The 14,388-nt window shown below is 40.0% G+C and overlaps 1 protein-coding gene across 1 annotated transcript in view; it reads left to right on the top strand.

Annotated features, from left to right (window-relative positions):
- C5 (complement C5) overlaps nucleotides 1-14,388 on the top strand; it is an 88,324-nt gene that overhangs the window by 68,123 nt on the left and 5,813 nt on the right. The window contains exons 32-39 of the mRNA XM_049628082.1: nucleotides 767-848; nucleotides 1,376-1,433; nucleotides 6,298-6,400; nucleotides 6,798-6,872; nucleotides 6,989-7,094; nucleotides 7,969-8,052; nucleotides 8,980-9,069; nucleotides 11,271-11,354. Of these exons, the coding sequence (XP_049484039.1) occupies nucleotides 767-848; nucleotides 1,376-1,433; nucleotides 6,298-6,400; nucleotides 6,798-6,872; nucleotides 6,989-7,094; nucleotides 7,969-8,052; nucleotides 8,980-9,069; nucleotides 11,271-11,354 (682 nt within the window). The remainder of the gene's footprint in view (nucleotides 1-766; nucleotides 849-1,375; nucleotides 1,434-6,297; nucleotides 6,401-6,797; nucleotides 6,873-6,988; nucleotides 7,095-7,968; nucleotides 8,053-8,979; nucleotides 9,070-11,270; nucleotides 11,355-14,388) is intronic.

Below are 14,388 nucleotides of genomic sequence, written 5' to 3'. Positions count from 1 at the left end.
TTGGGCATTTCACCTGCAGCAACAGTACAGCCATGATGCCTTCCCCACTGTCCTGTTTTTTGTTTTTTATTCTTAAGTTAGTTAACATACAGTGTAGTCTTGGCTTCAGGAGTAGAACCCAGTGATCCATCACTTACATACAACACAAGTGTCCTCCTTAATGCCCATCACCCGTTTAGCCCATCCCCATCAACCCTCAGTTTGTTCTCTGTATTTAAGAGTCTCTCTTATGGTTTGCCTCCCTCTCTGTTTTTATCTTATTTTTCCTTCCCTTCCCCCATGGTCATCTGTTAAGTTTCTCAAATTCCACATATGAGTGAAGTTATGCGATATATGTCTTTCTCTGACTTATTTCACTTAGCATAATATCCTCCAGTTCCATCTATGTTGTTGCAAATGGCAAGATTTCATTCTTTTTCATCACCAAGTAGTATTCCATTATATATATTTGTGTGTGTGTGTGTGTGTGTGTGTGTGTGTATATATATATATATATATATACACATACCACATCTTCTTTATCAGTTGATAGACATTTGGGCCCTTTCCGTACTTTGGCTATTGTTGATAGTGCTTCTATAAACATTGGGGTGCATATGCCCCTTGAATCAGCACTCCTGTATCCTTTGGATCAATTCCTAGTAGTGCAATTGCTGGGGCATAGGGTAGTTCTCTTTTTAATTTTTGGAGGAACCTCTACACTGTTTTCCAGAGTGGCTGCCCTGTCCTGTTTTAAATAGACTATTGTTCACACGTCCCAACGTAGGTAACAACTGTGGTTCAGAAAACCAGTACTTCTGAGGAAATCTGCAGCTTTCATTTGAAAATTGAAGCCCAAGACATAGAAGGTAAAACAGAACGATACACGCTGTAATTGTGTGCCTTTTTTTTTTCTACCTGTGGCCTTCACATCCCTCTCCTGGTGGGTTGGTTCTCTCCTCCACTCCAAAAGCAAGCCCCCTTGCACCCTGAAGTACCCCTCTAACCTTGGCTCTGGGGTCAGGATACATGCTCTCCTCTGCCCTGATAGCTTCCATTTGTGGCTCAAAGGCCTGTTCCTACAGGAAACTTTCCGGCCACCAGTGAATCCAAGCATTGGCCCTTTCTCCCTCCAACCTTCTGCAAACACGTTACCTTTAATAACTCCTTCCTTAAATCATAACTTCTTTGAGAGCAGGGAACTGTTACAGCTATTGGTATTGTCAGCAGCCATGAATTGCCATTAAAATCACCAGCAGCGCCAGCTTCCAAGTCAAAAATCATGTTTAAATGTGTTCAGGGACCTTTTCGTTAATTATTCTGTTGCGACAGGGCACAAAAAACAGCTAAGAATGGTTTACTCTCATTTTTTGTTTGCTTGTTTTTTTATGCGCAGCTTCCAGCTACAGACGCTACAGCGACTCAGATTACAAACGCATAGTAGCATGTGCCAGGTAAGCCTGTTTCCACAGAGGGGAGCACAGACTCAGGGCCTCACTTGTGCCGTGGTATTCTCTCTCTACATCTTTTGGAGTTTTAAGATGGCCGGAAGATGCAAAATTGTGCGCTTGTTAAAATGCAGAACATAATGGGTATTCTTTTAAAAAAATTTTTTTCAACATTTATTTATTTTTGAGACAGAGAGAGACAGAGCATGAATGGGGGAGGGTCAGAGAGAGGGAGACACAGAATCTGAAACAGGCTCCAGGCTCTGAGCTGTCAGCATAGAGCCCGACGCGGGGCTCGAACTCACGGACCGCGAGATCATGACCTGAGCCGAAGTCGGCCGCTTAACCGACTGAGCCACCCAGGTGCCCCCATAATGGGTATTCTTAGCTACTTTGTAGAACAGCTTCATTTTTGCTCATAGTTTTCCCTCCCACATTTGGCCTTCTTCTAATTCAAACACTATAATATCTATTTTTTCTGTCTTCCAGAAAGGTAGAGAGGAGATAGAAGGATGAGGAAAAGAAAAAGCAAAAGATTTTCTTATAAGCAGCTTCTACTCTCTTACTTAGATCCCATTCCCCCAGAAAATTCCCTAGCCATTATCAGCCAGTGGTTCTCAACTCAGGCTGCACATGGAAGTCAGCTGGAGAGCTTTTAGAACTATCCAAAACTCTAGCCTCACCCCCAGAGGTTATCCTGATGGCAGCCAGTGTCGAGAGCCACCAGCCCTCCGCAGGCTAACTCCAGAGCCCCGAACTCGCCACTGTATCAGTTTCCTGTTGCTCCTTGGTAACAATTTACCAGAAACTTAATGGTTACAAAGCCCAGATTTATTCTCTTACAATTCTGGAGGTCAGAAGTCCTGCCTGAAATCAATGGGCTGCCTTCCTCCTAGAGGCTCTAGGGGAGAATCCACTTCCTTGCCTCTTCCAGATGCTGGAGGCCACCATCTCCCCTGCTTCTTTCCCTTATAAAGACCCTAGTGATTACACTGCCCCCCCCCCAGATAATCCAGAATAATCTCTTGATTGCAAGACCCTTAAATTAATCACATCTGCAAGTCCCTTTTGCTGCATAAGGTAACGTATTCACAGGTTCAGGGAATTAGGACGTGGACGTCTTCAGGGGCCATTATTCTATGTGTACGTATCTTAGTGCTCACATAGAGTGAATCAGTCAGTGGCAAAGCCATGTTCGAGCGCAGGCTTCTGCCTTCTTCCTTTCATTACCCCTCAGCACTTCCTGTTGGGCTCTGTTTCCTTATTCTTCATATTCTCAATAGCTGATTTCTGTGGTTGGTACTCTGCTGATTTTACTGATCATCACATGTGATGTCAAAGCACTCAGTATGGATAACTCAGAAATTCCATCGAGTTGTGTCATAGATTTGAGATGAAAAGGATTTTAGGGATGATATTGTAATCCCTTATTTTAGAAATAAAGAGGGGCGCCTGGGTGGCTCTGTCTGTTAAGCCTCCGAGTCTTGGTTTCGACTCAGGTCATGATCTCACAGTTTGTGAGTTTGAGCCCTGCATCAGGCTCTGCACTGACAGTGCTGGGCCTGCTTGGGATTCTCTCTCTCTCTCTCTCTCTCTCTCTCTCTGCCCCTCCCCTGCTCATGCTCTCTCTCTTTCTCTCCAAATAAATAAATTAACTTAAAAAAAAGTTTAGAAATAAAGAGACACAAAGAGGTGAGGTAACCCACCAAGTTGTCACAGAGTTGGTGGCAAAGCCAGGGCCTCAAGCCGCAGACCCTGACACCCAGTCCAGGATCTGAGCCACCTCCTCCAATCAGTATAACCTGAACCCACTGACCTCAAGGAACAGCACACTGCTTCCCACTGCCTCCTTCCCAGCCATTGCCAATGCTTGCCCAATCTCTCTCTCTTCAGGATTCCCTCACTGGCCAGTCTGCTCACGATATCTCCTTCCATCCCTGTCCAGTCTCTGCCCTCTGTTCCCTCTCAGACATCCTTCCTCATTCCCTCATGTCTTTCTGCGAAGAAGGTTCCCCTTTCCCTTCCTCCTAACTGCCATTTCTGCTCTTGGGTACCTCTCTTCTGGGGGAGTTGTCTTTATATTCACAATACTTGTCACAGGGAGAGGTGAGCAAACTTGTTCAGGGCAAAGCCAGAGTCACGGCGTGGGACCCTATAGTGGGCGCAAAGGAGGGCTCTCTGATAGTGGAGGAGGCCACCTGGGGGGTAGCCTCTGCTGCAAAGTCCTCATGTGACCTGTAGCAAACCAGCTCACTTCTCTGGGCCTCTTCTATAGGACAAGGATACCGAACTATCTCATCCCCAGGTGTTTTCCAGTTCTTATGTTCCACAGCTGTGCAATACCTACAAAGGCTCTTATCAAAACCTCATTCATGAGAGGGACACCTGCGTGGCTCAGTCCGTTAAGCTTCCGACTCTTGATTTCAGCTCAGGTCATGATCTCACAGTTTGTGGGTTCAAGCCCCACATCAGGCTCTGCACTGATACCGTGGAGCCTGCTTGGGACTCTCTCTCTCCGTCTCTCTCTCTGTCCCTCTCCCCTGCTCGTGCTTTCTCTCTCACTTTCAAAAATTTAAACTTAAAAAAAAAACCAAACTCATTCATTTGAATTCATTGACAGGAGGCCTAATTACAGATTGCTAACATACAAAAGAAGGCAAATGGAGATGTAATATTGAATTTTCTATTTTTTGACTTTTACAAATTCGGAACAGAATGTTCAAAAAAGCCAGGTGGAATATGCTTTGGCTCTGTAAAGCTGAAGTGAGGTTGGATAAAGTCCAAAAGTGACTGTGTAGTACTTATTTCTGTGAAAAATTCTCTGCCATCCAATATTCTCTCTCCTGATTAAAAACAAAAAACAAAACAAAACAAAAACAAAAACAAAAACCACACCAGCATACAGTTTCTGTATTCAGGGGGTCTCTTTCCTGTATTTAGCTTCTTATAACCTCTCTGTTATATCCATAAGAGAAGAAAAAAAGGATTTCTCTTCTCTCCTCTCTGAACAAAATGCCTTTGGGGGAGATTGCTGTCTTTGGCAGCAGGCAAGGGGCTTCTTGAAAGGAAGGTTTCTGTTCCATGGTTGAAACAGTCACCATGGCAACCAGTCATCAAGGCTCCAGCAACTTTTCATAGACATTCTCCATTCAGGAGGCCCTTTTCCATTCTGTTGACAGAGGATTTGCATCTGTGAGCAAGGGGTCTCTGCTTCTGGTGATACTCACCCGCCCTGTTACGGGGAGATGTCCAGATATCACTTTACAGTTCCACATTGTCTTACAGTCTGTTGTTAATTGTTAATTTGGTGAAGAATGGGGTTAAATTTCTGTAACCAGAGATTTTATAATATCTTTTACGGTAACTATTACATGCAAGACATCTAAGGGGGTCTGCCCTGATTAGGTGCAATTGGGGGAAAGAGATCCCTTGCCACCTCTATCTCAAATAAAACCTCCCATTTAATTAAAACTCAGTCCTTCAGGTGAGATCAATTTATCTGCCCCCCCTACGACACTGTCTCCCCCATTTCTTCCTTTAATCCTGATTGATCTTTAAGCTCCACTCTCAAAAGTCTGGCTACCTGTCAAGCATCTTGAGGTGAAGCTGGGACCTGAAACTCAACCTTTGCAGAACCACACTCTGCCCCTGTCCCTGGGCCCCAGTCCCGGACCTGCCAACTTGCCCCTTTTAAATCTTCTAATTCTGCTTAATGGTAGCATCAACCTCTGCCACTCAAAACGAAGCCTTGGAATTATAAATATAAAACTAACACACAAGTTCATTCTTCTTCACAGTTTATTTTACAAATAAGAAAATGAGCTCTAGAAAGGGAGAACAATTTGTGGAAATGTCTCAGCAGAACTGGGTGAATCCCAAGTTTCCTGATTCCCCAGTTCAGTGGGTTTTTTTTTCTCTCTCTTATCAGAAAAACAAAAAAAAACTTAAACACTAAATCTCCCATTTTACCCCCTTTGCCTTTTTCCTTAGCTTCCTCCCAAACACAATTCCTAGCAAAGGATAGTCCTCAAACACTTTTTTAAAATAAATTATCTATTGGGGCACCTGAGTGGCTCAGTTGGTTAAGCACCTGACTTTAGCTCAGGTCATGATCTCGTGGTTTATGGGTTCGAGCCACTCATCAGGCTCTATGCTGACAGCTCAGAGCCTGGAGCCTGCTTCAGATTCTGTGTCTCCCTCTCTCTGCCCCTCCCATGCTTGTGCGCACTCTCTCTCTCTCTCTCTCTCTCTCTCTTAAAAATGAATACACATTAAAAATTTTTTTAAATAATAAATTATCTATTATGGAAAATTTAGAAAACACAGAAAAGCATGGGTAAGAAAAAGAGATCATCACTTATAATCTCACCATCCAGAGAAAGTAGCTGCTAACATTTTAGGTATTTCCTTCCAGTCTTTTCCTAAACATGTTTATTGAGTCTTTTTCCAATATAGAACTAATTTTCTTTTTCAAATGTGCTCTGTTAGAAAAAAAGAACTAGAATAGAAATCAAGAGGTTTATGCAGCTCTGGGGTGAACTAGTCATGTGACCTTGAACAAGTACCTTACTCTCATCCTCAGTTTCCTCAACTAGTTAATTAAAGAGCTTGGACTGAATGACTTCTATGATGTTTTCCAGCTCCAGAATGGTGGTCCATTTAAAGTATTTGCCAAGTGAGCAAGAGTTAGAATAGATGACTCAAAAGTCTCTTGCAACTCTAAAATTTAGAGATTGCAATGCATGTATTGTAGAGAGGCAAGGAAGTGGAGGCCCAAATTAAAAATTAAAGCCTACTAAGAAATAAGACCTTTTCTTGAAGAATCTTGTCCACGTATCTATTGCATTTCCTAATCTCTAATTTGTTTTAGCTACAAGCCCAGCAAAGAAGAATCATCATCGGGATCTTCCCATGCAGTGATGGATATCTCTTTGCCTACTGGAATCGGTGCAAACCAGGAAGACTTAAAAGCTGTAAATGTTGTCTTTTACATATGGTTATGGATGTTTGGTTTTCTTTACTGCATTATTTTACAGATAAAGCTATTTTCTTTCCTTTTAATATATCACTTTCATGGAACCACCTAGAATATTCTTTCCAAACCAACAATCTACCTAAGCTTTGATTTTCCGAAGTAAAGTGGGGACATATGTGTGCATGGTCTGAACAAAATGTGAGTGCATATGATAACATGTCCAGACTTCTTCAAGAAGAGGAGCTGCTTTTCAGCTTTTTTGAATAGTGGATTACATCCCCATGTCTAACATCCCAATATTGGATGAAAGCATTTAAACAAAAAGATCAACTTTGAGAAAAAATTTTTTTTAAAGATCATGAAATTAAATTCAAGCCTTCACTTTCCTCTCTTAGCTTGTGGAAAGGGTGGACCAACTATTAGCTGATTACCAAATCAAAGATGGACATATTATTCTGCAACTGAATTCGGTAAGTTCCACCTCCCACCGTTCTCCGTTTCCAATCACTATCCAAAATCTACAGGCTAAAAATGCTGAGTCTCTTCTCTCCCATTAATTTCCTCAAACCTTGAATTTGTCGGACAGATTCCTTCTGATGAGTTCCTTTGTGTTCGGTTCCGGATATTTGAGCTGTTTCAAGTTGGGTTTCTGAATCCTGCTACTTTCACGGTGTATGAATACCACAGACCAGGTAATCAGCTTGACTTGAAGATTTCTGCAGAAGATTTGACTTGAAGGTACACAGAGGATGACTTTGCCTTCGTTACACTACTCACCGCATCTCTCGTTTTTGGAGAAGCCCATTTCCCCCGCCCCCCTATTTCTTTCATCCTCCAAGAATCACCTTGTCCACTGATAGTCTCATCACATTTTGCCAAGGGCTCCGTTGTAGCAGTTGTCACATTGCTTTGTTGTTATCTGTTTGCATGTCTTTCTCACCAAACCCAGATGGAAGGCTTTCGTCCTTGTGCCCCCAGCATCTAACCCAGTGTTCAGTATATAACACGTATTGATAAATGTTGAGTGAATGACCCCCACTTTTGATCACTCAGCCTCTAATACTAAGTGATTGGAGAGCTCTTTGGGTCACAGGGCAGACAAGTCCACATTAAGCAGTTCTACTTATTCCAAAAAAAAAAAAAAAAATTCTTAAAATGAACCAAACTCTCATATCCATTCATTCTAGTTGTGTCTTCTGGAATCACATGGAACACACTCAGCCCCACTTCCCCTGTTCTTCTCCAGCCCAAACAATTACAGCTCTTTCGATTGACTCTCGTGTAACACAATTTATTTCCTCTCATTTATGGAAGCACCAAATATTTTAATTCTAAGAAATAAATATGGAACAGTAAGTTTCAAGCATAGAAAGGCAAGTCTTTGAGGGAGGGTGGAAGGGGCCCATGCCAGGAGAGGCAATTCACAATTTAACCTCCCTGCACCTGTTACAAAATCGAAAGGTTTGGGATACGTGATCTCCAAGTTCCCATGGGAGACTCACTGATCCATGAATGTATTGAGAGTTAATCAAGCCACTTCTCCTAACTATGTTTTCATTGCCACAGATAAGCAGTGCACCATGTTCTATAACCCATTCGATGCCAGACTGCAGAAAGTCTGTGAAGGAGTAACATGCAAATGCATAGAAGGTAAACTTCATTTAACATGTTTAGGCTGCATGCTTGTTTAAAGCAGCCACTCATAATCCAGGGCTAATCTGGGGGAAGCTATTTGACAAACTCATTTCTCAGAAGTAGACATATAATCTCAGCTGATTGAAAGCTGATTCCTTTAATATGATAAAACTACTCAACAACTCGTGAACATCCTGATAGCTTCTACTATACAGAGCGGGAGAAACACCCTCTAGACAATTGTTGGATATCAGAGGGATAGCATGATGCGAAATTTTTACTTTTCACATGGTCTTTTTAATGTAATAGGACCACAACCTAAGAGAACAGAGGCTCAAGACTGAGCCACTAGCTCCTCTTTCTTTTTTTTTTTCCCTTGTCCTTCCCACTTTGTGACATCTCTGTTTATTGTTCAGTTACCTTCAGTCTTCTGTAAACCTAAGACAGTCTTCTTGGTCAAGAAAAAGACCCAGAACCCAACAACAGTCAACAACCGATTCCATGTGGGTCTGAGCTGGTTTGGGGTTTATTTTGTTTTTCAGAAACCTTAACATCTATACATTTCTTAGGTACCTACTATACCATTTTATAACCGTAAATCAGTCCAGTTATCATCTTGGTTCCTTCAAGGCAGGAAGGGAATGGGAAAATTTTCCTCCTTTCTTCCGTGAAAACATATACATTTCTAAAGAACTGAATGTGGAGTGACTGCCCATTCTAAGCCTTCATGTTCAAGATTTTGTTTGTGCTTGTGTCTGTTTTGGTTTTGCTTTGCATAATGTTTTACTTTGTGGAAGAGGAGAAAATGGACAGGTTGTAGGTGTCTGGTATTTGTAAGGTTATACTGGATTGTCTCAGGACTCATGAGAACTGTGTTTAATGCAAAGGGAGTGGCTGCTTCTTTACGTTAACCTAACTTTTAGCACTTTTCGCAAAATCCAGCTGACTGCGGACAGATGCAGACAGAATTGGATCTGACAATCTCTGCAGATGCTAGAAAAGAAACAGCCTGTAAACCAGACATTGCCTATGGTAAGTTCAAAGGTTCAATGTAGAGTTCCATTAAACATGAGATGTTATGAATACGTGATCAGTTAGAAAGATCAACAACCTTTCACAATGATTATATCTGTGAATACTGTACTCCATGTGTTCCCTTGAAGGAAAATGCCATCAATTTTTGGCATTAACATGCAAAATTATTCATCCTTCAGGAAAGAAATGTAACTTTCATTTAAAATGATTGGAGTGATGTACACACCTGGCCAAGACACTTTACTCCAATAGATCACATTGAATTAAACATATTGAATTAAACTGAACTAAAATATAGTTAAAGAAAACTTTTGAGAAGCCAGGAAGATGTAAGATTTCACTAGCATATTCTTCCAGTCAATAGAGCAGAGGGAGAGACAAAGGTGGTTCGGGGGCTTGGAGTTTTTTCAAACTCCCTTTAAAGACAAGGTAAAAATATTGGTACTAAATCATTTTAAATGTATGCAGAACTGCAATCTTTCGCTTCAAAGGGAGCATCTCCTTCTGTTTACCCGGAGCACAGAGCTAAATCTGATGCCCAGTATGGTTGTAGTCTTGTTTTCTACCCATAGTTTCTAGTGTTTATTTATTTCTGGTGTGTGTGTGTGTGTGTGTGTGTGTGTGTGTGTGTGTGTGTGTTTGTTTTGAGAGAGAAAGAGAGCATTTTGTACACTATCTCAAACCATGTGTGTGTGTAAGTAGGGTGTTATTTATAAATGAAAGATAAGTACATCTAATTCAGCACTTTGTGTTTACCAACTGTTTTCATATATGGCTCCTCAGTGGGGTCCCCTAAGACTTCTTTGAGGTAACAGAGAATTATCTACATTTTGCCAGTGAAGAAACTGAGGCTCAGGGAGACTCAGTAATTTGTTCAAATTTATGCAAGAAGTCAGTAGGAAAATGAGGATGCATCCTGGTCTCCAGTGTCATTTCCGTTATATTATACTGACCTCTCTTAGTGGAAATGCAGCCATCTCAGGATGAATTGGGTATGGTTTATAGTCTTTCTTTTTTTAGAATTCATCTTGATTTTTTTAAAAAAGCTAAAAAAGCTGCCTAACTCAGCCAAGACCCACTGCAGGTTTTAAAACACATTAAGATTTGAATACTATATTGTTTAATAAATAAAAATTTCACCAAATTATTTCTTCCCTCCATTTTAGAACTATTTTAACTCTTGAATATCAAAAACCTGTTTTAACACATAGAATAAATGCAATCTGGATGTAGTTTATTATTCTCAAGAAAAGGCTTATCTGGCTTTTTTAAAGACTATGGGTTGATATTAGAATAATAAAATAAAAACAAAATAAAATATTTCCCTCTCTCCACCTATGTCCAGAGCAGGTACGTTGCCCATATGCACCATAGAGACATAAATCTGAAATTCGGGACATTTTAAAATCTGTTTTAAACTACTAATTCACTCAGCTTTTGTTCTGGCACAATGAGTTCATTCATCTAGCTCGCTAGCTAGAATCCCCAAAATGGGCAAACCTTTCAGATCATTCACTTCAACCCCACCCAAAGCAAAAGTGAGATCTTTTCTTAGGCCACATAGATGGGATAGATCTCTTTAAGCTTCCCATTCCAAAAGTGAGATCAAATACCATGGATTAAAAGGTAACGCCTGAAGGAAGAGAAACCAGGATAGAGAATGTCTCGTGTCAGATAGCTGTCAATCCAAGCAAAGATGAGTCAGAAAACGGAATCCTGTCAAAACCCAAAGATCAAAGCCAGTGGAGGTAGGCAAGGGATCAAGGCAAGGAGACAGGAGGCCCACAGGGCAGGCCTGAATGGTAGATAAACTGTCTGTGGGCCTATGGAGAAGGATCTCCTCCACGTTCCCCATGGGTGTGACCCCACTAATCTTAAAGGATCAGAATCTGAACACTCCATCTAACAAAACATCTATTTTTGTCTGTTTAGTGTGCTTCTGTCTTTTAATTTAATATTGCTCTTATCTCGATCAGCCCGTTCTGTAACAGTGGCGAGGGCAAATGGTTCTAAGTAGAATGGAATCATGAGTCATTATCAGAATCTAGGAAGGCCTTTTGAAAGAAATGAGATTTACCTCAGGGTGCCCGTAAAAGCTTGCTATGCTTCCTTTCTCATTTGTTTGACAAACTCTGGCTTCTACTGGACACGGCATTAGTGACATTAAGCATGAATTCTTGTGTTGTTTCTTCTACCAGCTTATAAAGTTCGTATCACATCCATCACCAAAGAAAATGTCTTTGTTAAGTACACGGCAACCCTCCTGGATATCTACAAAGCTGGTGAGAATTCATTCATTTATTCTTTCACTCCACCAATATTTAGTACTTACATTGGGCCATTTTATTAGACACAGAGAAAACAACTTGAATAACACAACCAGAGTTCCTGCCTTCATAAACCTTATATTCCATAATATAAGGAGACACGTGTTTTTAAAAAGGAAATGAAAAAAACAAATTAAACAATTATTAATCATAGCCAGCACTATATTTGAGATATGGAATTAGTGTGGGAAGCTTCTGTATTGTGATAACAGACGGCATCGTTTAGGGGTGTGGCCATTAAAGGGACGGGGCAGAGAGGGAACCAAATATGCAAAGGCCCGAGACAGCAAGCAACTAGGCATCATCAGGGAACTGATGAACCCCAGGTGACTGGGCTGTAATGAGACAGGGAGAGCCTAGCGTGAGAAGAGGCTGAGAGATAGACATGAGCTGGGTCATACAGGGATTTATAAGGCATGGCTAGAAATTTGGATTTTATTCTAGAAGTCCAAAGGGAAGCTAATAAAAGGTTTGAGGTAGGCAAATAGCATGATCTGATTTATGATTTTAAAAGATCACTCTGGGGGTGCCTGGGTGGCTCAGTCGGTTGAGCATCCGACTTCGGCTCAGGTCATGATCTCACTGTTTGTGAGTTCAAGCCCGTGTCAGGCTCTGTGCTGACAACTCAGAGTCTGGAGCCTGTTTCAGATTCTGCGTCTCTGGCTCTCTCTGCCCCTCTCCTGCTTATACTCTGTTTCTGGCTCTCTCTCTCTCTCAAAAATAAATAAACATTTAAAAAATTGAAAAAAAAAAAAAGAAAAGAAAAGATAACTCTGGCTTTCTTCTGTTGGAGGGAACACAAATAGAAAGAGGGAAACCAGTTAAGGACATCTGTGAAGTGCAAAGTCTTGGGTTAGAGGCTCAGTGAAGATAAATGAGAGTTTCAATAACCAATAGAATAAAATGAACTTGTATGTAAAATAACACATAAAACATTTAAAAATATGTTCCCTTTTATTCTCTAATCAAACTAAGCTATAAATGTTATAATGCTGCTTGTCAAATTACATAAATTACCACACAAATGATTCATTAAATCATTCTTTTTTAAATGTTTATTTATTTATTTTGAGAGAGAAAGTGAGAGTATGTGCGCACGCACAAGCTGAGGAGGAGCAGAGAGAGGGAGAGAGAGAATCCCAAGCAGGCTCTGTGCTATCAGCTCAGAACCTGATGTGGGGCTCAACCTCAGGACTGTGAGATCATGACCTGAGCCGAAATCAAGAGCTGGACGCTTAACCAACTGAGCCACACAGGCGCCCCCATTAAATCATTCTAATAATTCCAAATAAGTTTTTTATTTTTAGAAATTGTCAGTTTTATTTTGCTTGCCTCACTACAGAATTGCCCATCTGAGCTTTGATTTGACAATGAGGAACCACCTCAAACATTTCCAATTACATCTTTATTGCATTGATAGTCTTTACACAACCTATAATCTCAATAAGTAATTTCTCCTATAGTGACAGCATTGTTCATGGTAATGAAGTCTCTCTCAGCTCAAGCTAAATTGGTAGTAATTACATTCAAAATGTTTCTAGTCCTTTGGATACTGTCTGACATTTTTCATGTTCAACATATCTCTATTATCAGCTAAATCATAAAAACAATTTATTGAAATGCCATGTTTAGTTTTCCCAATTTTCTTCATTTTTATTCCCCTTCAACCCTCAGTTTTCCAAATGTCATAGGCAAAACTGTAGACTTCATAAATTTTTTAAAAAACTGAAAAGTTTGTCATATTTTTAACTCTTGTCACTAAAACAAAAATATTTTCATAAATTCGCTTTTCCCTTAAATTGACTTTATTTTGTTTTATGTCAAATTTATGATCATTCTTGATTTTATAACAGCTCTTGTTCCACTTTTGTAGTTTCCTTTACTTATTTTTATATGGTTTTATCATTCTGTAATCTGTGAGCTTATCAAAACTGAAATATCTTTTCTTGAACAGCTAACGATGATATTGACAAAATTGCTAGACTATCATAAGCAAATCACCAAAAAGTATATCTATCCACTTTCTAAATATTTGCTCCTATAACACAATTGTGTACATAATTATGTATCAAAGTGAATCTATCAAACTTATAATTTCCAAACTGCCTTCACGATTCTAGCACTACCAGCTGCCCATCAAAATCCCAATATTTTTCCAATTTTGATTATTGCAATTGTTTTCATTATTACAATTTTTAAAGCTTTCTTCTTATTACTTACTTCTGTCTAGTGTGTATTAGATATGTGGTAGTAAACACTAAATTTATTAAGACAATATTTAAAGTGATCTTTTGCTTGGCTCGTATCTTTATATTGTCCAGAGACACTTGATATCTACTTGATACATAATTCAGTCAAAGCCAAATTGAACAGCTGGGAACTTCCAAATTTTTGCTGAAGCCCAGACTCCTCTTTGGCATTGCATCTGCACCAGTAAGGAGTTCACATGAATATTCCTCATTGACTCCATTCTCTCAAACAGTTGTTCAGTTATTCCTTCCAGTACCTTGATATCAATAAAACCCATTAAGCAGTCTTCGAAGTCGGCAGGTTTTTTTTACATTATTTTAAACACTTTTGATGTTAAGTACTTGATTTTCTCAATAATTATTGAAATTTAAGGGGTGCCTGGGTGGCTCAGTCAGTTAAGCGTCTGACTCTTGATTTCAGCTCAGGTCATGATCTCATGTTTCATGGGATCAAGCCCCACATCGGGCTCTGTGCTGACAGTGCAAAGTCTGCTTGGGAGTCTCCCTCTCTCTCTGCCCCTCCCCCACTCTCATGTGCTCTCTAAATTAATTAATGAATTAATTAATAAACAAGTAACATTTTAAAAAAGAGTTTAATAAAAAAATATTGGAATTTAATTTTATCACCTTATTTAGATTTTCCAAAAAGCTGTGCTCTCATTTCAGTAGATATAAATTTTACAATAAGTTGGACCATAAATCTAAATTGCAATATGTTTATATTGATTTTCTTTCTCTTT

This window comes from Panthera uncia, chromosome D4, assembly GCF_023721935.1.
Source record: "Panthera uncia isolate 11264 chromosome D4, Puncia_PCG_1.0, whole genome shotgun sequence".
Classification (NCBI taxonomy): Eukaryota; Metazoa; Chordata; class Mammalia; order Carnivora; family Felidae; genus Panthera; species Panthera uncia.
The sequence above is the reverse complement of the archived record's forward strand: the minus strand, read 5'-3'. Positions and strand labels throughout refer to the sequence as shown.